Below are 25836 nucleotides of genomic sequence, written 5' to 3' on the forward strand. Positions count from 1 at the left end.
AAATTCTGTAACATAATTCTAAATATGTAATTATGATAATAATAAATATGTTTCCCCCCAAGCTTTTGAAAAATAATTTCCTTAATCTACTTACAGTATTTCTTGCAATTCATAGAACATTTTTAACAAGTTGCACATTGCCTCTTGTCCCTGTGTTTTTAAAAGACATCGTATTTTCTCAGGATTAGAAGATGAAAATACTCATTGAAGGCGTCTGAAACCAGAACAAGAAAATTGATGTCGCTCCAGGTTTCAAAGGGTTAATTACTGTTAAGACCATTTTCTGATATTATAAATACACCTCCGACATAAGATTTTGTAGCACTGTCTGTTATAAACAGGGAACAAATCATTATAGGCTCACTGGGCTTTATTAGATTTAATATCGAGTATTCACTAAAGCTAAAGCTGGTAACTTTGAATGAAATTTTTTTTTAATGAAAAAAACATTTTCTTCATAATTGCTGGAAATGTCATTACATTCTGAAAAAAGTATGAGACAGATAATCTGTGGGGGAAAAAAACATGTTTTTCCACCTCTTCCTACTTCCTCTAATGGCATTTGATTAAATATAAATCAAGATTGTGTTTCTGCCTTGCCTATTTCTGGCCTTAAATGTTTTCAGATTTTTTAATGTATTGTTTAGCTGTAAATCGTAATAGTTTGCTCTGACCAGTTGGCGATGTGACTGCACCAGTATGGTGGCAAAAAACTTTCTCATTTGTATGTGGGTCAATATATATTTCTTATTAGATTATTTGCAAGCGGCAACCTCTAAGGCAGAGAAAGGAAGCCAATGTGGAATTCTAAAAATTGCATTTCCTCTAATGGCCACTTGAGGCTAGCTCCAAAATGGGAATCTCCATAGAACAGCATGTTAAACTGCCTAACTTTAAAGCACAAATGCTTACAGTCTGGTACAAAAATCAGTTTGGTCTCTGTAGCTAATTTCATCATTCATGGCAGCTGTATGTGGGGGGTTATATAACTCACTTGTTTATGCATTTTAATGAAGCCCAAAGTTCTGCATATTTAACGGCGGGGCCAGTTGAGTGACAGGCCGTCTGTGCGACATCACAACAGTCTGTGAGTCAGATCTACCCCTCGTCCCTCCACAGCCTCACTGTTTCATCCAAATACGTCACTTCTGGCTCCAAAAGATGGCGACAGCCAAAATGCTGAACTTGAGGCTTCAAAAGGGCAGTCCACAAAATGGATGACATCACGGTTGTTAAGTCCATTATTCATACAGTCTGTGGTTATAGGTACTCTGGTTGTTATGTTTGTCTATTGGTTGACAGCACAAAGTGGGACAGCCTAGGACATTGGAGAGAGAAAGAGGAGGAGAGAGAAAGTAGGATGGAGTCGGCACAGAGAGAGAAAAATAGAGAAAAACATATAAAGGTGGACAGATAGTCAAGACCACATATTTTTAACGCCAGGGCAGTTTCTGTTTCTCCCACATTCATTGCAGTGGACTCCACAATGATTTCACTTTTTGTGATTTCCAGCCCAACCTTCTCTCATGCCTATTTACATTGCAAATATTCTGTTTTCTTTAAAAAAAATTTTAAAAAAATCAGATTTTAAGTCATTTTCTTGTTGAATACAATATGTTTGTGTCTCATTGTACAACAAGTTCTCATCCCAAGTTGTCACATGTTGCCACTTTGCAGTGGACTTCCACATCTACATATTATGCTCTAGGTTTCCTTCTGTGTCTGCTCTTGACGTTCTGGGATGGTGCGACTATGATGTCAACACAAGTACATGGTGGGATTGAGCTGCATGTGGTTATTTTTAGGCAACAAAAGCACATGGAAACCAATGCTGGGACGTCAACAAATGCACATGCTGGCATGGAGGGTTAGGATTAGGCAAAAAGGGCACACGATGAGGTAAAACATCACATTCAGACAAGAAGCAAACACTGGACTCCTGCATGAAAGTCCACTATTTTTTGGACCCTTCCACCAACCCATACATCTGCTCAGTATGAACCTTGATGCTCCTTAAATCACATTGTTACTGGCAGCGTTAAGGATAATGGAATGAAAAAGAGCTGGATTGTCAGTGCAAAGAAAGAGGGGGTAGGCAAGAGAGAGAGAGTTAGAGAAGGAAGGAGGTGAGACAGTGCACACGTAGTGAACTTGTTGTAGTGACAAAAGAAAGTAGCTTCAACCATTTTTTTTATTCATGTATTTTATGAAAAACTTTCAAGAAAAACAGATCCAGAGTTTTAAATACCTGGAATACTCCTCTAGGAGAAATGCTATTTTCTGCTTCACTTGCCAGATTTTTGGTATAAAATCTCAGACAGGAGCTATGTGTCAGTGGTGGAATGAAGAACTGGAGAGGGAGAGAAGGAGCCAAGCTTGTTTCAAAAACATAAAACCACCAAGTCACACAAGGACTGTAGTTTGCTGGAGATTGCAATCTTCACTGAAATAAGGGAAAGGAGGGACTAGATGCAACATGTGGCAGTTGCCTGCACAGTGAGAAAGCAAGGAATAAACTTGTTGAGGTCATGACAATACAGTTGAAAGCCATAAAAAAAGGGAATTTCCTGAGTGTATGACACTTTTGGGGCAATGTGATCCTTTTTGCTGAAGTATGCACCCCATCAAACAACACGATGAGCAGGTGGCACCTTGTCTAGTAGCCTCGGCCACCAATGTATGAATGTTCTAAATGGTGCTTAATGCTTACGAAGCACTTTAAGTGGTTGCTAAGAACAAAAAAGCACTATATAAATGCAGTCCATTTACCACATACCTCTCGTCTGCCACTCAGAGTGAGACGATAGAGTGTTGTTCACAAGAGGCAACTGCAGCTACTGTCAAGGCAGGAGTTTACTATGCATGCTATCTGTGTTTGCTCTTATGGAACAATGTATGACAAGTCTAGCTGCTCTGTTCTGGACAATATTTGGTTGCCTTAGAACACCAATTGATGCTAAGGAACATACACACACTCACACACACCTACACATACACGCACACACACACACACACGAGCTGAATCTTGTCTCGTGTCACACATGCAGAGTGGCATCTTATGAGCATGAAACACCAAAAGTTTATAGACACACAAAGGAAGTTAGAACTGTAAGACAGTGAACTTGTGCAGCTGTCAAACACATGTTGGGCATGCACGTTTCCTTTAACAAATATAGCACTTGACAATTTCACTGCCACCATTAAATGCCTCTCTCCAAAACTCAGGTAATTATTCTCAGTCTCTTTAATAAAGCTTATAGTTAGGGCTGGCTCAGGCTTGCCTAAAACCAGCCCCTAGTTAGACTGATATAGGTCTAGGGGACTTTGTACATGGAGCTCCTCTCTCCTTCTCTCTCTCTTCATTTGCAAACATCCATGTCCTACTACTGCTTACCACTAACTCGCTTTTAGGGAGCCTTTGATGCTCCCTAATTCCGCAGGTTTCCTCAGATCGCAGCTGCACCTGAATTGTAGTCTGTGTCTGTAGTCTTGTGCTGATGCCATAGTCCTGCCTGATGTCGACTACTGCTATTATTACACATATTTTGTCACATGCATATACTATAACATATTTATGAAACTCACACACTATTATAAAATACTCTTATTATTATTCATATTTCTATTACTATTGTTGTAGTCACTATCGTTATTATAATTGTTGTTATCATTGGGCATCTCTCTCTTGCACTCACTCTTAATTGTAATTTTATTATGTCAATCTGTTTTGGACACGTGGCTGGAATTGCACGTCTGTTTGCATGGAAGAGGGATCTCTCCTCAGTTGCTCTTCCTGAGGTTTCTACTGTTTTTTCCCCCATTAAAGGGGTTGTTTTGCAAAGTTTTTCCTTATCCGCTGTGAGGGTCTAAGTGCAAAGGAATATCATATTTTTTAAAGCCTTCTGAGGTAAATTGTGATTGTTGCTTCATAAATAAAGCTGACCTGACTTGACTTTCATGTTTACACAAATTCCTACATAAAGAGACCCTTGATCTTGCCCAAGCAATGACATAAAGCAATGCAGTGACAGACTGTAGCCCCACTGCTGCAGATCTTTGCCACAACAAAGGCCTTCCTAGGCTAACCAGAAAGCAGTTCCAGAGCCATCCTCTTGACTGAAGTGGAAGACAAAGTGAATGGATGGACTTTTTGTGTCAACTTGTGGGTTTTGTTTGTGAAGTCTGTTTTTCTGATACAGAAGAATTTCCTTGTCTAGACAGAAGGATCTCCAAACTTGAGAAGCATACTTATAGTGTGAATGAAGAATTAATGGAACTCAGGCATGCAGTCTTAGGCCATCATCCATCGTATGGACGTTTCGACCACACGGAACAGATGTTTTAGGACCCAGAACACGCTAATTTCTGAAACCGGGTCCCAGAGTGAACAAATCTGACGACGCCACCGTTGTGTTTCCGTGTGTACAACCCAAACGCATCTTTCCTGAACCGATGATGCCGTAGCCCCACCTCTCCCTTAACCCGCATGCGCTAACCCCACCAACAACAACAACATGCCTTATTCTCTGTTTTTGGTGTATTTCTGTGGCAGCGTTACAGCGCCACTTACAGCGTTTTCAGTGGTTTTGTGTGGACACACACATTTCTTGAGACAATTCTGTGTTTACGGAAAACTTTTTCAAAATGAAAAAGAAATGGTACAGGTTCCCTTTCTGTGTGGACATGGCCTTTGACAGCTTCTTGTCTGAGCCACATTGGTAAGAACTGGCACTGCATTACGATATTGACCTAAGTCAGAGGAAGTGATGGTTGCCAAAAACTATAGTGGGGATGGTTGTCTGTTGATGGATTAATAAAACATAATTGTTTTGTTTGTATTTGTTTACATATGTTTTGTTCCAATATGCAAATGGAGGACTTAAGTTTTCTTCAGTTCCCTGTTCTCCTCTTATGTGTCTCTTCACTTTATAAATGAAATTGACTTCTCTTGCATCTGCATTTTAATGTTTAGCCTTGTGCAGCATTTCTAAACATGTTCGTACATTTAGTTATCTTTACTGTGTGTGTGCATGCGTGCGTGTGTGTGTCTGTGTGTGTGTGTGTGTGTGTGTGTGTGTGCGTTGCTCTGGAGGCCAGTATTGAGCGCCACCTCAGCGCCTCTATGGCCTTGATGAAATATAAAGCAGGAGTGTTTTCCCCGAATCAGCATGCTGGTAATTGCATGCGACAGAAATGGATTTCCTGTCACTCCTGGGCTTTATGAAGAGGGCTGAGCCACTCTTTTTTTTTTTCTCACAACATGTGTTTTGATTTTCAGCATCGCAAAAGGTGATAAATTAGCAGACACTTTTATCGGCCGTCATCTCAGACATGACAGAATCGATCACCGCTCCAAAATAAGACACAGTCCATGAAGGGGAACTCTGCCTTCCAACGCTTCTTTTGCTTTGTTTTCGGCTGTTTTGGGAGATTTTTTTCAACAAGGCTAGCCAACTGTATTAAGCCCTTACATATGGATCAACCAGCAGAGCTTTGCTGCCATAATTTATTCCCGTTTAAGTAATCAAAGTGGAATAAATTGCTGATTTGATGAGTACTTGACTTGGCATTAGAATCTGATGAGAGAAGCATTTATAGAAACACATTAAAAAGTTTCTGAAGGGGAAAAAAAGTGCTGCCCTGCATCACTATGGTTCCACCACAACAATTTCTCATTTTCTCACTTATAAAACAACATTTCATATTCAAGCTTTATTTCACATGTTTGTAAAGACAAGGGGAGGAGGAAATGAAGCGGAAACTTCGGGGGACGAGAATGTGTGAGTGATCTCTGCTTGCATGTTTAATATTCTTCCAGCTTACTTATTTCATGCCGTTCAAACACTCAGTCTTGCATGACTGGTCCTTTGGAGGGTCAGTTAGTGAACCATGACTTATTGGTCCTTCCAGAGCAGCTGGGCTGGCGTGGACTGGATTGGATTGGATTCGTTTCAGGGCGGAGGAAGCCATCAGGCTCTCTGATGATCTGGAGCTGCTCGTTTTCAGCAACTGATATCATTTTAAGTCGTACATGCAATAATGATGATAGATCATTTAAATGCACCATACCAAATGTACTAGCAGTATACCCTCTAATTATTCCCAAAATCTTCTTCACCAACCACCATTAGGCCATGACACTAGAGCAAATAAAATATATAAATAAAAACAATAAGATTTTCAGGAGAAAGACTTGTTTCCACCAAGCAGTCCAGTTCAGCTCAATTCATTATTCATTAGAACAGTTTTTTGTTTCCATTGTCAAAAGTTGAGGATGGAATGCAACAGAATCATTCCAATATGTCCTAATATTTTCATTACTCCTCTATTAAGGTACCTAGCACACTGATTTCATACTAAAAGGGGGAGCTCAGTCAAGAGAGAATCATTACTTCTGCTCCAGAAGAACTCAATGCACGTACCTGCTTTTTTTAATTATTGGGACAGAGATCCTTAACACTCCAGCCTGTTATTTTTTGTTTGTCCCCTCTGAATCATCGGTGAAGAGCAAATACAAGGAGAGATGGATAAAGCAGTGACACAGCTATTACTATTCGATAACAACTCGGCCAACATTAAAGAATACAACCCCAATTCCCAAAAAAGTTGAGATGCTGTGTAAAGCTTAAATACCAACAGAATACATTGATTTTCAAATCATTTTTGACCGATATTATATCAAAAACAGTCCAGAGATAACATATTTAATGATTTAACTTATAAACTGGATTGTTTTTTGTAAATATACAGTCACTCTGAAGTTGATGCTGGCAACATGTACCAAAAAAGTAGGGACAGGGGCATGTTTACCGAACCTGTTAACATTCCAAACTTCTTTTGTAGCGCTCTTGGCATAAGATCCGGACACCAAAAGCAACCTTTTGCATCTGCATGATACACAGCTGGACGTTGTCAGCTGAGCACACAACTGGACAGAACAGTTTGTGGTGCCACTGTAGCTGGACAGCCGGACGGGACCTGTTGCGTCCACTTGATAAGATGCTGGTCAACATCAGGTTGAAATGCTGCCAGTAATTGTGTAATATAAGGATTACAAATGTCCCCATAGGGCATATGGGAGGGGTGAAGGATAGGTCCAACAAACCCCAGACTTTCATGAAGGAGTCTGGTGTTCACTTTCACTGAAAGTGATGTTTGTTCTCTACACTTTACCATGTGTCTTCTTTTCCTAATGCTTACCATCCCTGCCAACATGTGCGTTTGTTGATGTCCTAGCTTGGTTGCCATGTGCTATTGTTGCTTAAACATAACCACATGCAGTGTAATCCCTCCATGAGCTTGTGTTGACATCACGGTAGCGGCATTCCGGAATTTCAACAGCAGACGACGAAGGATACCCAGAGCACAATATGTTTGATGCAGAATTGGTTTACCACTTCCCTTTAACAACACTCAGTAAATGTTTGGGGACTGAGGACATTAGATGTTGAAGTTTTGAAAATTAAATTCTTCCCATTATTACTTATAATCGATTTATGACCTCAGTTGTTCAACAGTCAGGGGTCTCCATTGTTCGTATTTTGCACATCATGATGTGACGCGGATTTCATTGGGGACAGGTCTGGACTGCAAGCAGGCCAGTTTAGTACTTATACTCTTTTCTTAAACAAAGCCACACTGTTGTAACTTGGAGAATGTGGTTTGGCATTGTTGTACTGGAATAAGCAAGGGTATCCATGAAAGAGACATTGCCTGGATGGCAGCATATGTTGCTTTAAAACCTGTATGTACCTTTCAACATTAACAGAGCCTTCACAGAGTGGAGCATGTCAACATGGGCAACACTAAACTAGAACAGATCTGGTGTTAAGGAACGACTGACGAACATAGGACCCACGTGTAAGACACAAAACGAACTAAGTGAATTAATGTGAACAGAGATATCTACAGTCCGATTGTGCAAAGGCAGGGGGTGATGTGTCTGGGGAGCGTCCACAGTGAGTTGGCGTTCCGATCCGGAAACGTGGCATCCTTCACGTGGTAATGGTGTTCACAGTACAAATAACAATGAACACAGTCCAGAGGGAGGTCAACAAGCGGCAAGCAGGCAGGCAGGCAGGTGATGATAATGAGACGTGGAAGCACAAAATAGCAAGGCTATCTGCAGCAGAGAAACACAATGAAACATTAGCTTCACAAGCTAGGCACACAGGTAAACACACAAACTGACAGGGAGCCAGGATCAACAGCGGAGTTTACCACACGAGCAGACAGAACGATCTGGCAATCAGTGAGTCTCAAGCCGGTCTTCTTATGCTGGAGGGTTGATTGCTGGAATGAGTTTCACCTGGCACACCCTGCCAGAGAAGGCCACGCCCACCAAGCTTAAAGACACAGACACAGAGTAGGGGGAGAAACATGAAGGATCACACACAGGGGAAAACAAACAATAACCACATAAGGGAAGAGGAGGGCTACCATGATGCCATCATAACATCTGGGATGGGCTTCTACTGTCATTTTTGTTGGTGAACCTGTTTTCAGACAGCAAGCAGCAATCCGGCAGAGAAATTTAACATCATGACTTTTTCACTAATAGTTGTAGAGGCTGAGCCAAAAAAAAGAAATATAAATTTAACAAATTTTAATAATTCCATTTTTTTTTTACTTTTTAACTGATTTTCTCTTTTGGGGAATTAAAAATACAATTGAAGACACTTAAAAATGCCGACTGGCATGCAAGTTTTACAATGGATTTCTGTTTTTACTGTAACCAGAATTGATTGTGCATGTCTCACCAGGATGACAAATTAGTGCAAGCTTTACAGTTTTTGATCATTTCAGTTTTTTAGACGCATACAACGCGCACTCGCATAATCATTCAATAAACTAAGCTCCATGTATCATCCACTAAGCATTTCCTATATGTGCTGTTGCCGTTTGTGTGTGTGGATGTGTTATCTTGCATTGAAGGGATGTTTGCAATTCAAAACGCCTCTCTGATATTCAGCACTGCCTTAAGCTATCAAAACTATTTGTGATGCTGCTGAGCATAAACACCATTTGACCCGGGTGTGACCCTGAATTGATGCAGGAGTGGACATGCCTGAATAAATGCGATGGATCTGTAATAACTGCTTTTAAGATGGCTGTAACATTACATCAACATAAAAGGAAAGGTTTTAAGCGTGGCAGCTTTCTGCTGCCAGCCTCATTAAGAGGGGAACATCAAACACTCCACTGGGAGATAATCCCAGCCAGTTTTCAGCACTCAGGCTTTCGGCAATAATCAAAGAATACAGGTAGATGCAGAATAAGTTAATCCTGCAGATTAGTGGGAGTGCATAAAAATGAAGGAAGAGGATGGGAACAGAAGGAGGAAGAAAAACACTTCAGAACAGGGCAGATAAAAAAAAAAGCAGTGAGTTTCAAGACCCAAGAGAGGAGAGGAGAAGGTTTCCTGCTGTTAGAGCAGGGCCTCCTGTCAGATACAGCTGCTCAGATCAATACCACAGTAATCCATACCTAGATACACAACTCAATACTCCACTCATTTGGTATCAGTACCTATTAAAAAGTATTGATTACATAATGTTTAATGCAGTCACAAAGATCTCCAAAATGCACTTTCTGCATTTAAACAGCTTCATGTTTGTGTTAGTAAACAGGCCCCAGTGACACATGAGTCCCACAAGCCCACAGCACTGGCTTCCTCCCTCAGACTGATTTTATAAACATTGCAGTTGGAAAGAGATCAATTACAGTAGTAACATTGCAGCCTACAGATGGATTACAAATTTAATGCATAAAGTGTGCCATGGTTTTGGGGCGCCATGAGCACAGGCGACAATCTTTTTTTTTTTTCCATTGGAGAGATCTAAAACATGAATTCATATATAAAGCCTATGAGCTGTACATAGTGTTTTTAAATTGTCACAGAATATTAGATATTTTAATCGGTAAAAGCAACCACCTCATCCTCAGATAAGAATGAATAACCAAACTACCACCAACCAAGTACAAGCAATGTCAAAGAAAAGACACTGCAAAGTAATCAAGACATTGGGTTCTTGGAATATGTAGTAGATGGATAGATGAATGAATGGGCATGTGGATGGATTGGATCAATGGACAGACAGACAATAGATAGATAGAACGATAGAAACAATGATAGATCGAGAGAACGATAGATAGAACGTTAGAACAATAGATAAAAAGGAATGTCACAAAAAATCAATACTTTGATACCAAGTCATTGGCAACATTTTCAAAATGTGATGGTACTCGTTTTAGCCTGTACTGAAGGTATGAATTGTAGAATGCAATTGATTTGAATCCCAATGAGGCAACATTTACCCCTACAAATGCTCTAGTCTGCTGTTTGGGCCAAAGGAGGACGAACGCCACCTATCACCTGAAAGAAGAACATGAAATCGAAGATGGTGGCAAGTTACCCAATAAAATAAATTCTTGTTAAATAAAATTTAAATTTAATTTAATTCAAGTGTTTTGAATAACACAGTGTATGTTTAAGCACAAATGACTCGTTTTGTTTTGGGGTTTTTTTTGTCATTTTTACTGTGGTACCCAATTGAGGACCAAGTATCATGGAATTTCTCTGGTATTGGTATCAGCTACCACATTTCTGAAATTGTGAAATGCCTGAAGTAGATAGATATTTCTTCATTTAGTGTTTTGCTTAATGTGGTGAAGGGTACTGTCCAAAACTTGCCAATAAAATATTCTATAGATGTTCTGTTGGTTTAAAATGTGGTGACTGTGAAGACCATAGCATGAGATTAACTTGTTTAACTTAACTAATTTTCAGGAATTGAAAATTCTTGAGAATTCTTCTTGAGTAGCCATCCTCCTTGTTTCGGTGAGAAAGAATGGGTCTTGAGGGGAGGCCATACCTGGATTTGATGTATTTGTTTAGTGACTCATATAAGATGAGTCTAGATTAAAAATGTAGATAGAATGAAGCTCTCAGTTGGTTGGTTTTACAGAACTTCTCTAGAGTGTGAGAGTATGAGAGTCATATGTATGAATATCCACTTGACTAGGATGAGTGGAAGGGTTATAGGTAGATTAAGTTGAGGCAAATTAAGAGCACCACAGGGAGCTGTGAAACAGCCAGCAAGAACATGGATCCCAAAGTTAAGTCAACTATGTGGGATGAGTAGTTTGAATGTAAAAATAAATGGATGCAGAGGCTGGTGATTAGCAAGGAATTTGCTGTGAGAGTGGGTTTCTGTTTTTGCCAGCCTATAATTAGCATAGAGATGTGGGAATGGGAGAGGAACATGGCCACTGGTAACTACAGTAATTTGATAGAAAAGATTATTCCTGACAAGCAGCAGAGGAGCAGATTTTTAAGAATGGAATACGAGTGGGTGATAAAATTGCTGATAGACATAACATCTAGAGAGGGAAAGGGCAGCTGGATTGCTGTTTGAAGTGCTTTGAACTTTTCCAGCCAGTAAGATAGGTTGAGAGATTGCATGTGAGGCTGCGTAGGATGGCCTCTTGCAGGACATATGAAAGGTTTTCCAGCTGCCAAGTTAGTCAAATATTTTGGCAAGACCAACCCTTTTTTTAGGATTTCTACAACTGTCGTGTTATGGAGATGAATACGTATGAACTTCATAGACCATTAAAGCCCACAAGCATTGGCAGCTATAATGACAAGATGCAACTCATTGAGTACAGACTAAAGAAAGCATCTGAAAGCTGTATTAGTCATGTATGATTCTAATTATTGTACTGAAAGGGTTTAGTGGAAAGCCTGCAAACTACACTCTCATCAGAACTATGCACTTAGTTGGGGGTCTGGGGGGCAATTGGATTAATGGCCAAGTCTGGGTGGATGGGTAACATTTTGAAAGTTCTAGTGATGTCTGCTTTGGTAAACCAAGCTCCATGGCCTGCCAGAAGGTGATGGTGTGGTCAGTGGTTGTGCATTGCATGAAGATATCTGGACTAGGTATGATGCTGCTAGAAATATATAAGCCATGAAGGGAAGTTTATTATCGGCCTCTTTTTTTCTGGAGTACTTCCGAGTGGCAATACCTATTGGGCAGAAAACTGGAAAGATTCATTGCCAAATGGGCCTATCATCCCTCTTTAGCTAATAGGGTGTTGATGGTGTACGGTTCAGAGAGAGTGGACTCAGGTTTGTGGCACATATGAGAGTTTTCAGTAATGACTTCTATGGATGGATGAAACATGTGAAGCCACTGATCAGAAAGTGACCAAACAATTTATTTGGATGGTTTTGTAGAGAAGTAGCTAGAAAATTTACCCTAATGGGGGTACAGAGGTGCTTTGCTGGTGAGTCCGCAGGTGTAGTTGGGATGGGGGTGCAGCTATTCCTGGCATAGGGATCTCCACAAAAAGAGCAGGTGTGCAAAAAGTGGCAGTTAGAAAGGGACCAGCCGAGGTAGTTAAAATTGTTGCAGACCGTCCTGCCACCCTGGTAGAGAATTTGCCTTTCCTGTTTGTCTACATCTGATGAGAATGTTGACTGGAGGGTGTATGTCAATGGGTTTAGGGGTATAAGGAGGAGGAAATCATGATATTATTGTAATACAAATCAATACTATCAACTTTACAACAATATGTTGCACATTTGAAAACAGTTTAGTTTAATTTATTTTTATTATCATAACATGACAATGTGTTCAGCAAGCAATAAAACTAGTGGTACCTTACCAAGCTACTAAGTATATGTGCTGATCCACTTTGATCTGTTTTGATTTTAAATTTCATTGATTATTGACAGTATGGTGCTTTCCAAAACCATAATATTGTTGTCTTGATATAACTGGAAACAAGAGAGCCCCTCTCTTGCTTTTAGTGTCGGTGGTCCAATTGTACTGAAACGGGGTGTGTATGAACCCAGAAGCAGTACGCCAACACTCAAAGTCAGTTGGTAATAAGCTTTATTATCGCCAACACAAATAAAGATCAGCTCACAAATGTTCAGTCCGTTCTTCGGGTGAATTACCCAATTAATGTCTCTGGTAATCCCACGAGGTGAAGACACGAAGCTGGAACTCACTGTGGCTGGAGAGTAGGAAACCCCGTAGCTCGAGGAACCGACAACACGTGTGGAAACGTCGTCGGGGAAAACGCTGGGTCGTGGTCGGGGACAGGCAGGGGATCCGTAGCCGAGGAAACAGTCCGAGGATGCAACGGTACCGTCGAGGAGCAGGCTGAAGGATCGTCGTGGTCGAGCGGGGAGGTCTTTGCCAGTGAAGCCGTCAGAGATGCGGAACGCCGAAGCGAAGCACGTGGTCAGGGACAGAAGGCAGGTAGGTACACCGGGTGGCAGGCACGGAGGGTTGGTCGGGAACAGGCTGAGTCGGCAACAGGAAATCTGGCAAAGGAACGCTGGAAAGTCATGCATGGCAGAGGAACAATCTGGCAAAGAGTGAGTGAACTGGAGAGTCTTAAATACTGCACTGATAGGAGATGAGCTGCAGCTGAGGGGAGAGCAGGCTGCAGCAGTGGGCGTGGTTAGCAGGTAGAGCAGAGCAGAGTGAGGTGAGTGGAAAAGTACTGGCAGTGAAGGAAAGGAGGAGAATGCAGGAATCATGACAGTTGTTGGCCATGTGCTTGTGTTGCCTAAACATAACCATGTGCAGCGTCATCCCACCATATCACAGTTGCGCCATCGCAGGATGTCAGCAGTAGACACAGAGAGATTCTTAGAGGCACTGAAGTTCACTGCAAAATGGCGATATGTGATGACTTGGGATTCAAATTCAGTGGTAAATACTCAACAACAAAAAAAATCAGACTACATGCAAAATGACTAAATTATCAGTGAGTTTAACTGAAACTTGTTTGACATTAAAATTAGGTTTTTGGAGATGGATGTGGTTAAAGCAAGAGGGGTGGATGTAAGAGGGGTAGTAAGAAGGGAAGGGGCCATTGTGTCAGATCCTACAAATTAGCGCCCTACAAATAACGCCTACCCTACAAATAATCCTGTCAGGGTATTTGTCATAAAATAACCCAAGTACATGGGTTATACACAATTTACTGGATCATGAATACGTTGGATATGTACAAATCTTGGTGCATTATTTTTCTTAGAAATCTACAAGAGTGCATGAGAACTGTGGTGGGCCATGACCCAAAAGAAGCGAGCCTATAGGGCATGTAGGAATCAACACTTTTGGTGCTCTATCCATTCCAAAGACTTTAAGTCAGGATACATGCAGCTTTAACTTTTACCTCCTAGAACTATTAGCCACCAGAGTCATGGGCAAATTTCAAGATGTTGCTTGAGTGTCTAAATGAGTGGCTGTTACCTTTATCAACAGTTTGTGTAATTTATTCAAACTCTTTGCTGGTTCAATTCTTTATTTATTCATTTGATTTATCCAGTCCACACAGCCCCTGTTGTTACACTGTGCTCCTTAATGTTTCTAATAACTTTGAGCGTAATTAAGCTCTGCAGTCACAACTGTGAGAAAGATTAACAGTCAAAAATGGCAGAGAGGTAGTGCATACCTGAATGTAGAAACCACAGCTGGAGGATCAGTCATAAGCATTTTAGTCAAACCCAGCATGGTCACACAACATTGTGGGTGTATGCGCGGGCCACTTAGCATGCTAACTGGATGATGCAATTAATTCAGTGATTGATTAGGTGGATGTAACCTTTTTGTACCTTTGCCCTGGCACAATAATTTTAACCCAGAATGGAGTCATCTATGATTTATGTCTGCTGTCCTGCTGCGACTGTCTTTCTCAATGGCGTGCATATGCTGCACACTGGCATGTTAGTCCATGTTGCCATGAAATGAAACATGGCATGGTGTTAGGCCTATCTCACTGAGCAAGCATGTTACTTGACAGCTATAAAACTCAACATCTATTATTCTTTCTCTGAGTATACTGTCTGTTAGAGAATGCAGTATAATAAAAACACAATGAAAGAGATTACTGAGCAGGAAAGATACTGATGGCACTGTATTACTGTCAGCTCCCAAGGCTTACATCGAGCTTGATAAATGTAACCCTGCTAATGGAGGTGAAACAATAACTTCAAGATGCCAAGCCTCTGTAACATACAGTAATTGAATACCCATATATTTATACTTCTGTTTTACAGCGGCAATTATTCTGCTACTAGAAAAATGATAGCAAATCAGCAATTAAGCAAATTTTCAACCAGTGCTCTCCTCGCCACGCTATTTGTGATTTTTATCAATCAACATTTATAATGGAAGTCTGAAGCATGTGAGTGAAAAACATGTGTTGCAAGCTCCAAAGCTTGTAAGTGGGCTTAAAGTTATTTTGTCACACATACTGATCCTATATTCAGTCACGAAAAGCTATGCTGAAGTTAAAAATGAACTTTTGGGATTTTCATGTTCTTCAAAGAAAGCGTTGGATGACCTGAGACTAGCTGTGCAGGAATGGAGCCACACAATGCAAACATTCATAGCCCAAACAGCTGGTTATCATTCCAAGTCGTCAAATTCCACCAATTTATTGGTGATTTCAGTGTCAAAAACAGCCACCTTTGTGGCAGCCAAATGGAACCTGTCATGATAGTATGATGCACCAGCAGACAGCAGAACGTGTTGGAAAAACATAGTAGGATATAAGTATATAAGTGACGTAGTATATTAGCTGACTTTGTCATCAAGAGGTGGAGGGGATGGTGGATGACATTACTAAGTGGTGACCAGAAACAAATGCCATTTTTTTCTCTCGTTGTTGTGTTTCCAGCCCTACCGTGCCCCTGTAGATGAGTACAACAAACAAGTTGCGACTTTCTGAATCAATAAAAGGATGGATCTGTAATGCACATTTGCCAGCAGAGCTACAATATCTTTCACATGTCAGCAATGCAATTGGACTGGTTGTTGGCTCCTTGGATTCGCTTCATTTTGCAGCATTGTACTCTATTACATCTACTGGCCTCCATAAGTGTTTTCACAGCACACACAGCTCAATAAAATCAATGGCTTTACACATTTAAGTGGGAGGAAAATGCGTGAGTGAAGTTCAAGGCATTATGAGGCTTGTGTACACAGAGGTATTGACAAAAATCAAAGCAATCTTTTCTTTCACGTAGATATTTAATAAATACTATCTTATATACAAGTAAGACTTGTTGATTACCACCTCATCGATTAATCTTTACATTAAATAATGTTTTATTTATACATATATATTTATTTATTTATTTATACCTTTACAACAAAGAGCACTGTCTTTTACTGCATTATCTTTGACTGAAAGGTGCCTTTTGCCATTGCGTACTTACGCCAAAAGCTCTGACAGAGTGGTGCTATGTATTTGACGAGTTCAGAATGAGAATAAGCTGAAACAGCCAGCGGTCAGCAATGGAGAGATAGAGTTTGGGTGTATTTAGAATTCAGTTTGACCAAACCGAAGCTTGTGAAGCAACCCGTTCTCACTTGTCACATGGTGATGCTCAGTCAGTGACCTTCCATGTAGGAGTGTGATGCCAAAAGCCACCTTCTGTGTCAACATGCAACATGCATGAATGTGTCTGGTTGCATGCATCTGAAAAACTAAAGGACAGCATCGGGTAATAACGCTGCCCTTAGCCATGTATTATAAGAAGCGCAAGTGCACTCACAGGGTGGGCGGATGATGAGGTGGATGGATCCGACAAACAACTGACTTTTGTGCAAAAGTCTGGAGTTTTCTTCCTTTGTGTGTGTGTGTGTGTTTTTGGCACCTTACCATGTGCCTTTTTTGCCAAAACCTAACCATACTTTGGTGCCTAATTCCAATCACTGTGAAAGTCCACACTGTTGTGTAAAAATAGGGACCGTGCTGCTTCATCCAACCAAACGTGCATTTGTTGAGATCACGGTGACAGCATCCCAGAGCGTAAACAGCTAACACACACAAGGATACCTTAAACATTGTAGTTTGACCCGGAAAGTCACTGACTGAGAGTCACCTTATGATGAGTTTGGAGTGAGAGCTTGCTGTGTGAACAGTGGACTTACTAACTTCATTACTACTAAGAGTAACGAAGATGGTTTAGATGAGTTTTATGTAGAGCTGCACCTAACAGTTATTTTTTTATCGATTATTTTTTTGATTAATCAATTAATCTATCGATTATTTCTTTCATTGATCTAACTACTATTGTTTTTGTTACTTAATTAATATAACAACAAATTTACCAAAAATATCATTTTAAAACTTGTCATACACTGCAGGGCATTATTCCCCAACAAAAAATAGTCCAGTCTTAACTGGTAATCTGTGTTTTACAGTCTGATATAAAGTCTCTCCAAAATAAAGTTAATGCAAGAGCTTGTTCCACTCAAGTAAAATGAATGTAGTGCAATCTACATTTAGCAATCCAACAGCAAAATAAATAAAACAATGAAAATTCAAGTCACTTTTAGGAGGAGTAACAAAACAGTTACTCTTTTATACAGTAACAAACCTCAAACCGAGCAAAATAATCAATCAACTCAAATAGTCCAGTCTAAACTGGGCCTTAAGGCATATCCCTGCCTGCTGATATGAGTGCTGTATTTTCATATTTATAAGCACATATTCCTTCATTTATGAATTTATACAAGCTCCTGCACAGCTGACAACCCCATCCTGTAAATGTTTCAAAATAAAATGCATTGTATCAGCAACTGATGGCATTCTGTCTACAGAGACGCAGTCAGATAGCTTTTGTTTTGAAAGGGAAGCAAGGAAGTTGAGGTAAAACAAACATCTTTGTATTTCCTCATCTCTGTGACAGAGACACACTTTAAACTGCAGTATAAAGTGGTACAGAGTCAACAAAAGCGAGCATCACACTTAAAAAAACGGTGAGCCGCCGTTTCTCTAGATGTGCTGCAGCTGACACGCAGCTCAGACGCGACTGACAGGTGCTGCTCAGGGGGGTAGTGAGCACGCTCTAACTTGATACATGAGTGTCGAAACAAAAAACAACCTAAAACAACACGCCCTGCGCTGCTCACGCTCTCATTATGGTGTTGTGTGAAACAGTGTGACGCATCGATGCACATTACATGAATCGACGTATTCACGTAAGCGATTACGTCGATTATGTTGGCACATCGTCCCCAGCCCTTGGTTATATTTGTTTCTGTCGAGTTTAAATATAGTGTGTTTGTGCAAATATTAGCATGCTAATTTAACATCAGGTCAAGGGACAACAGTTGGACAAACACTGGACAGTGATGTTGATCAATGTGCATTGTTGCTGAGAATAAATACATATTAACCTAAAATGGTGAACATGGTTAACAGTGTGCCTGCTTAACATCAGGATGAAAAAGATTTCTCTTTTGGAGAGTTCCATTCAGTGCTGCATTGACTATGACCTGAACATGAACGTCTCATAAAGACACAGTCATTTTAATGATGGATGCAAAGTGACTGTATTCATACCACATTGTGTGCAGCACTGTGTAGACAGCTATCATTTAGAAGAATAGAAAATGTGCTAGGTCCGTTTTGTAGGGTAGGAGGGACGGCGAGTGCACCCTTCATTCACACGATAATTCGGGTCCTTATTAGGCTGACTGAGTGGTTCACTTAGCGCTTGGTTTACATTTCCGGTCTTCGCTCTTGCTCTGATTCTCCAGGTGTCTGCAGGATGATTATGTGTGAGTGATTTCTCCAATCGCTACCATCTGGGTAGGAGGACGGGAGTACACAGCCATCTCTTCGCCCGGCTGTCTGCAGCACGCAGAGTCACACGGCAGACCGTGCATGTGCTGCTATAACACAGGCATGAAAAGCAGCTGAGAGCCACACACTGTAAATAACTATCAACATGTTTAATACAGATTGTTGGCATGATATCAGCCTTTGCAACCTCTCCAAGACACTACTCTAATCTATTCAGGGTTGTTTTTTCCACAGCATGTCTGCATGTAAGGGCATTTTCTGTCCAGTGCTTTCTTTTAACACATTTACATTAAAAAATGTTCTAATTTATATTTTGACTGGGCTATAGCATAGCCTGTATAATAGAGATAGACAACATAACAGCTCCCAAAAGTGAAGCCAAAACATCTGGATAGCCCCCTGGTGGCGGCCTGTAAACCCTGCCCCCTCCATGAGACATGGACCAAATTAAAAACTGAAAGTACAGGTCAGTATTTGTCTTAGAGAGGCCCAAGGCCCACCTGGCCATCCCTTGGAGGTGCCACTGAATGAGGGAGGGTTTAGGCCTGGAACACACTGCCTGCATGAGCAGTGTTGGTCAGGTGTGGCTCAACTGTGTCTCAGCTAACGCACATCTAAAAAAATGGTGGCTTGATGATTTTTTTTTTCCAGCGTGACATGTACAGTTGCCTGCAGAAATAGGCAGTAAAAATGGTGTTTTGATGATTATGTTAACTCCACAGCACCTTTACTGGAGTTCCAATGTCTTGATCTGTCACAGACATATGGAAATGCAAAGTAATCTGTTTTAGTCAACCTTTCATAATTTCTTTTCAAAATAAAAGCCCTCTGACAACATTTCTGTCAATAAAATCCCATCAGTTATTGTTGTTGTTTGACAATGCAGGAGTTTGCACAGCTTCATAAATGAGTGGGATGTGTACTTATAATTACATAAATACACTAGTCATAGCAGCAGGCAGCCCTGCTGAAGCATTGCAGCAACAACGCTGCCAGTGTGAACACTGCAAGCCGCAAGACGCAGTAGTTTAACAAGTTTGCCGTCACGCACTGCTCACGCATGCAGTGTGTTCCAGGCAGCTTTTTTAATTTCTTCAACCAGGTCAAAACTGCAATTCCTGAAATCAAATCAGCAACCCTAAAGTCATAAGACTTCCAGCTCTAATGCTGAAAAATAAACTGCACAAAATGTCAGCCACAGTCAGCTTTGAAATATCTGATTAGTACCACAGTGAAGAAGATGTAATGGCAATGTACTGTATGTGGATATTCAGAAACAATAGCCCTGCTGGGAATACTGATGCATGCTTCTGTTTGCTCTTAAATCAGCCAATTTCACAAGGATGAACAACCTCGCAGCAGAATGAAGTGAATGGCACAGTTACCCTGAGGGATTGTGTTTTATTGTAGACACAATGGGCTGAGGAACTATAGATCAGATAAAGTGAGCTGTGTATGTATCCTTGTGTGTGTTGTGACACTGAGGAGGCCTGACAGACTTGTCTTCTGTCAGCAGATGGAGGCATGCATAATTCAATCTGGAGGCAGTTTCATGCTGTTTCTCTTCCTGTCTCATCACTGTTCCAAAAGACGGACAAAGCAGGATTGGGCTAGAAGCGGGGGCGACAAGTCCTCTTCCCTCACTGGCCCAGCAGTGGTCTGCTACCCTCATACCATGCAGCCCAAGCATCTGTCCCCAACGCCCTGTTGCATTCACCCCAACCATCATGAAGCAATTTGAGAGGCTGGTCCTGCTTATTTCTAAACAACCTTTTTCTCATTGCCAGGTCACAAATTTGGGTGTCTTAGGATAGCAAAGGCATGATCCGTCCTACTCTTCCATTTCGTTGGTTAGATTGGTAATATTTTGGCAAGAGGTTTGGGTTTTGCTAAGAATGTCAGATTCAGCCAATCAAAATCAGAGTAAGGCAGAGTAGGGCAGGTTATTCATTCCCCATTTTAGGAAACACAAATTTGCTCCTCGGTCATCCAGGGATACAAATGCCCCTTGTAGTGTGATTTCAGAGCCAAAGGCACCCTTTAGCATCTTTAAGCAACACACCAGGCTTTCAACAAACTCCAATTTTAGATGCTGAGAGCAACTGACATAGTGTAAAGTGCACTACATGGTACTGGCTCTACTCTACTCTACTCGCCTTTGGTGTCAGGTACTTTCTGGGGGTCGTTTTCCATTATAAGATAGTACCACCTCAGAGTTATTATAGCAACGCTACGTGAAACTGCCGTGACATCATCTTCAAAGCACACACACCTATGCACAGACTCACACTCACTGGATAAGCTCGTCAGCCAGCAAGGTGAGGACCGTTTGCACCTCCTCGAGCAACCATGGTGTGATCTTTCTGGTTGAAAAAAAAAAGATGTAAAACTGCGGCTGCTACAAGAGCTTGAATGTTTAAAAATGTCGGGCATTGGTTTGCGCTGTCAAGGGTATTCCGTGCGTGCCGCTGATTTGTGGCAATGTGCTTTATAAATTAAATTGAATTGTATCGAATTAAATGGAACTCTTTGTGAGACCAAAAGTAAACACTGTTTTAACATAATGTTATGTTACTAAATACCATTGTTCTGTGTGAAACCAAAAGTAAACCAAAAAGTCAACATTGTTTGAGGTTACATAACTTACAAACGCGTTCACATCCCAGCTCATCATACCGCTTCATAAATGGACTTCAAAATATTACAGTTAGGTATCCTTCTGCATCTGTATTTACATTCCAGGATGCTGCTACTGTGATGTCACCAAATGTGCATGGTGGGATGATGCTGCACGTGCTAATATTTAGGCAACAGCTTGGGCCTGGTCGGGCTCAAAATTTTAGATTATGTGATGATCTCACAAATCGCTTTACAGCCATCACTGATCTTTTTTTTTTTTTTTTTTTACTGAATATGCTAATTGCCAACCAATTTTTTTTTAAATGCATTAAATTTCTACTGTCTTCTGTCATGTTTAACTTATGTGTTTCAAAGGCATTTGCGTATATTGTGAACATAACAGAGCAAAGTCTAATTAAAATTGTAATTTCTAATGATGACAAGCAGTATTTATCTGCATTCCTTATATTTACAGTAGTCGGAGTGGTCAGAAGCAGGTGTAGATTTGTTAGTACCTTTGTAGTAAGAACAGATTGGAACTACTAAAATATTGATGAATGCCAGAAGTTGTAAAGTTGTATTTCTCTGTTTAAGAAGAACGGGTGTGGGAATATTACTTTTCTTAACATGTTGTTAGTTTCTATTTTGCATTTATGAGTCTGAAAAAACTAAGAGTGCTTATTGAAAATGGCGAACTTGGCGGTCAGGGGCTGGCATAGTTGGGGGTTGTGCAGTCAAAAAATTACGACCTTAGGAAAAAATTACGCCCTTAGGCCTAACATCAACATTGTTATAATGTAACAATACAAATGTACATACATACGTTCTGTGTGAAACCAAAAGTCAACGTCACTCACATGACGTCACTCACGTGAAGTTATTGTTTCGTAACACACATAATATTATTTTAATAGCAAGACAACAGACAAGACAAAAAGACATACAAACAATACAGGAGAGACAATTACAATGAGTACAGGCCAGTTAAAATAACATGTTCATGTTTCACAAGTTAATTAGCAATATTTGAAACAAATTTAGGGTTACTACATGTTTGTTGTGAGCACATAAGTATGTGTACTAAGTTCTCTGGTGGAGGCTATGGGCAGGTTGGATGGGTGAAAAGGTACAGAGAAAGAAAAAAAGGCAAATAAATAGATAGATGAATAAATGAATAAATAACATGATGTTATAGCTATTATTATTATCATCACCTTTATCACTAGCATAGTAACATGGAGTCAATGTCATTGATATTGAGCCTTAACAATGAAAATAGGGGGAGTGTTGCCCAGCTAAGAACCATAATTATGTACTTACTTTAAATATAATAAGCTTTGGTAGGAGATCCAGATCAATCAAGACTTGAAAAATTCCACAAAAATACCAAATATTTGCGTAAGACACATCATTTGTGCCTTGCTCAGTCTGTATATGAATAGTTGTTTCCTTCAGGAGCTTTCCTACAGTCCTTGGAGCTCCTTGGACGTCCTGTGCAGTGTTGAACTGTGGTCATGTCTGCAGCATCTGTCTGCTTAAATGTCCGTCTGTTCCTGTCTGTGCTGCCACTCCCCACCGCTGCTCCTCTCTGCTCATATACTTTGTGTTTGGCATATGCTGCCATGATTCTCCACACTGTTCTCCCTGCCATGTTTAATAATTGTGCAGTTTGAGTGTCGACCAGCTCTGCTGACTTTTCAGCCCCATACTGTCTCTTATTGTATGTATCTTATAGAAACACACAAATGTTGCACAGGAGGAGATGCTGCTGCATGAATGCACTTCTAATGACAACCCTAATAAATCAGTCCATCTACCAACATTAATGCTTTCTCTGACCCAAAACACACACAGTTCTATATTTTTCCCCATTAGAGATGGGGTCAACGGTTTTCAAATGGAATGACTTACATTTGTTTTTCAAGGTAGGCATCCACTGGTACCATATTGTTACAGCTTGTCAGGAATGCTATACAATTGGGCTACATTTTGGAAATGAAACAACTGGCATGTCCATTTTGGCCAGCTGAAAATGGTAAAACTGTTTGACCAGCTTGTTTGACCCCCTTAAGATATGTTTTTGCATCATTTTTGGTGGTTTAGCCAGTGGTACCAGCTTGTGATAGTCATTCTAGCTGGTTTATCCATTGAAGTTCCTGTAAAATTGAAACTAAATTTCTATCCTTATGTATAGAGAAATAACAGTGTGATGACGGGGAGGAATGTAAAGCAAAGGGAAAAATCAGTTACATCTACTGTCATGGGATATGTATTAAGATAAAAGTGCACAGCTTGATAGGCTGGTCATACCAGCATGTCCAGCTGGTGGTCCACCCAGCTAAACCATCGTAGACCAGCAAGAACTGAGTCAGGACCATCTTTTACCAGCTAGAACCAGCGACCACCATAATGGTTTTTAGCTTGTTTTTGTTTTGTGTTTCATCAGGGAGGGGTCCCCTGATCTCTCACCTCCAGATATTTAATTGAAAATAGGTTCTATGGGTGTCAACTTGTCTCCCTAAACTATAGAAAGTTTGTTCCCATTAAGTTGTTCCCTACAATCAAGGTACTCCTTCAAATTAAGTTGTAGCCTATATTTGTCTTTTCAAGGAAAAGGACAACCAGCCTATTTTAAGAGCAATTAATGAGCACATGGCAACAAATGCTGGGATATAAACAAAAGCACATGGTTAGGATTAGGATACAAAGGCATGGGTGTTTATGTTTAGGAAATTACATCATGGTTTGGCTCTACATTTATACGGGAGGCAAACAACGAGCCCTGTCCGCCCTGTTATAGGCACCCTCGTGCTCCTGATATTACATTGATATTGACAGCCTTTCAACCTGACGCTGTACTGTCACGTTTCATGGCAGACACAACTGTTTTTCAAGTGACGCCACCCATGCCTGTATCATCCTGATGCAGGAAGTGTTGTCTGCCCTTCCCAGGCGTATAGTAACAGTGTGAACTGTTCTGTCAGGCCCTGATCTCAGCTGATGCCCGACAGCGGCGTATCATGTGGATGCGAAAGGAGGCTTTTGGTGTTTGTATCTTACACTGAAATCAATGCAAAAACAACAGTATTTGACAACTTTGGATTGGAAATGGGCTGGTAGGATATGGATTTTGGTGAATTCATTTTCATAGGAAAATGTACCCACAGCCTGCTACGAGTGACTCCTTTTACATTAAACAGAGTCATTTGACCCATTGTTAATATGAAGATTTTGGTAATTGCAGATTTAAGGAGATTTTGCCTCCCGTTAAATGGACATTAAAGAGAGAGAAAAAGAAAAAGAGAGAAAGATGGAGAAAGAGAGAAAACGAGAAGACAGTGAATAACAGACACAGAAAGATTACAGGATACTAGAAACATTCAGACCGACACCAGAACCTACAATATCTTGGCTAGTATGAATGTTATGAAAGCTGACCAATTAAAGTGTATTTCTGTTATTAAGTCTACATTCTCTCTATGCTTTATTTTACAAATTGCAACACAGAAACTCAGATTCCGCATTAAGTTTCCATCATAATTACTTCTTCAGGGAGCATGCAATATTCCTATGCAAATGAGTAGACATCCAGCTGTGTAGCAACAGTTGCTGGACCATACGCTGATGACAAAAAGTTGGAAATTCAAAATAAAGAGCTCTCTATGGTGTTTTAGATGTGTCCCAAAATGTAAGAATTAAAGTCACAGGCCAAAGTGTTTTAAGGCAGACAGGGGCAGTTTGTTTCACACAGTGACAGCATGAAGATGGAGTAAAGGGAGGAGAATCGTCCATCATCACAGACACATACAGTACAACACTGACTGGCCGAGATCCAGAAGATGTCATTAACAGCTCGATTACTGGATCTATCAGTCTCAGTGTGGACAGGACAGCTGGCCAAAGTCTCTGTAGTTTTTCTTGCCATATGCACCACACTGATCAGACAGTGGGAGGGTGTGAAGGTCACTTTGGTGTCAGCGAGGCAGATGTCTCTGTGGACACGACGCCCCTGGAGAGATCCCAGTTTATGGTTAAAAGAGCTGCAGCAGTCAGAGCGGAGCAGGGTTCAACTGCACAACACAGAGCCGCCGAGCTGAGGGGAATTTTAATATCGGAGTTAAAGCAGGCAGAAGCAAACATGAGGCTTCCGCTTAAATCTGTCACAACAAAAAACCTGCATGTGTTTGAACAAAATAAATGAGGGAATTTGTCTGAAAAAAACCCCCAAAAAACTATCTAGGCCAATACAACAAAAAAGGTTTAACTTTAAGTTTACATCCATAAACAAAATTTTGATTTACATTAATGAAGTTATTACACTTTGTACAGTGTTTTGGATAATCCTCCAGGATATATATTTTTTAATTTATGTTTTTCAACTCTTCAAATCTTCATCTGTCCTGCTATTTAGCATTTATAAACTCCATATAAAGACCTCATAAATATGGCTGGACTGCGTGTGGGATCTGTGCTAGAATTGTCAGCTGTGGGATAGTTGGTGGTGGTGTCTATAATGGGGATTCTGGACAGACTGTAAAACATCGTAGACAGCCTGTCACTCAGAGTGGCCATGCCCTTTATTATATGTAA

The 25836-nt window shown here is 40.6% G+C and overlaps 2 protein-coding genes across 2 annotated transcripts in view; one reads left to right on the forward strand and one right to left on the reverse strand.

Moving 5' to 3' along the window:
• Positions 1 to 13179, forward strand: part of LOC121945703 (vacuolar protein sorting-associated protein 13D-like) — an 18403-nt gene extending 5224 nt beyond the window's left edge. Inside the window, exon 8 of the mRNA XM_042489999.1 lies at positions 12997 to 13179. Coding sequence (XP_042345933.1) covers positions 12997 to 13179 — 183 coding nt within the window. The remainder of the gene's footprint in view (positions 1 to 12996) is intronic.
• A 44-nt stretch (positions 13180 to 13223) lies between these two features.
• si:dkey-22o22.2 (neural-cadherin) overlaps positions 13224 to 25836 on the reverse strand; it is a 34708-nt gene continuing 22095 nt past the window's right edge. The window contains exons 13-14 of the mRNA XM_042490000.1: positions 25069 to 25255; positions 13224 to 13339 (exon numbers count right to left, since the gene is read on the reverse strand). Coding sequence (XP_042345934.1) covers positions 13224 to 13339; positions 25069 to 25255 — 303 coding nt within the window. The remainder of the gene's footprint in view (positions 13340 to 25068; positions 25256 to 25836) is intronic.

Source organism: Plectropomus leopardus, chromosome 7, assembly GCF_008729295.1.
Source record: "Plectropomus leopardus isolate mb chromosome 7, YSFRI_Pleo_2.0, whole genome shotgun sequence".
In the NCBI taxonomy this organism is placed as follows: Eukaryota; Metazoa; Chordata; class Actinopteri; order Perciformes; family Serranidae; genus Plectropomus; species Plectropomus leopardus.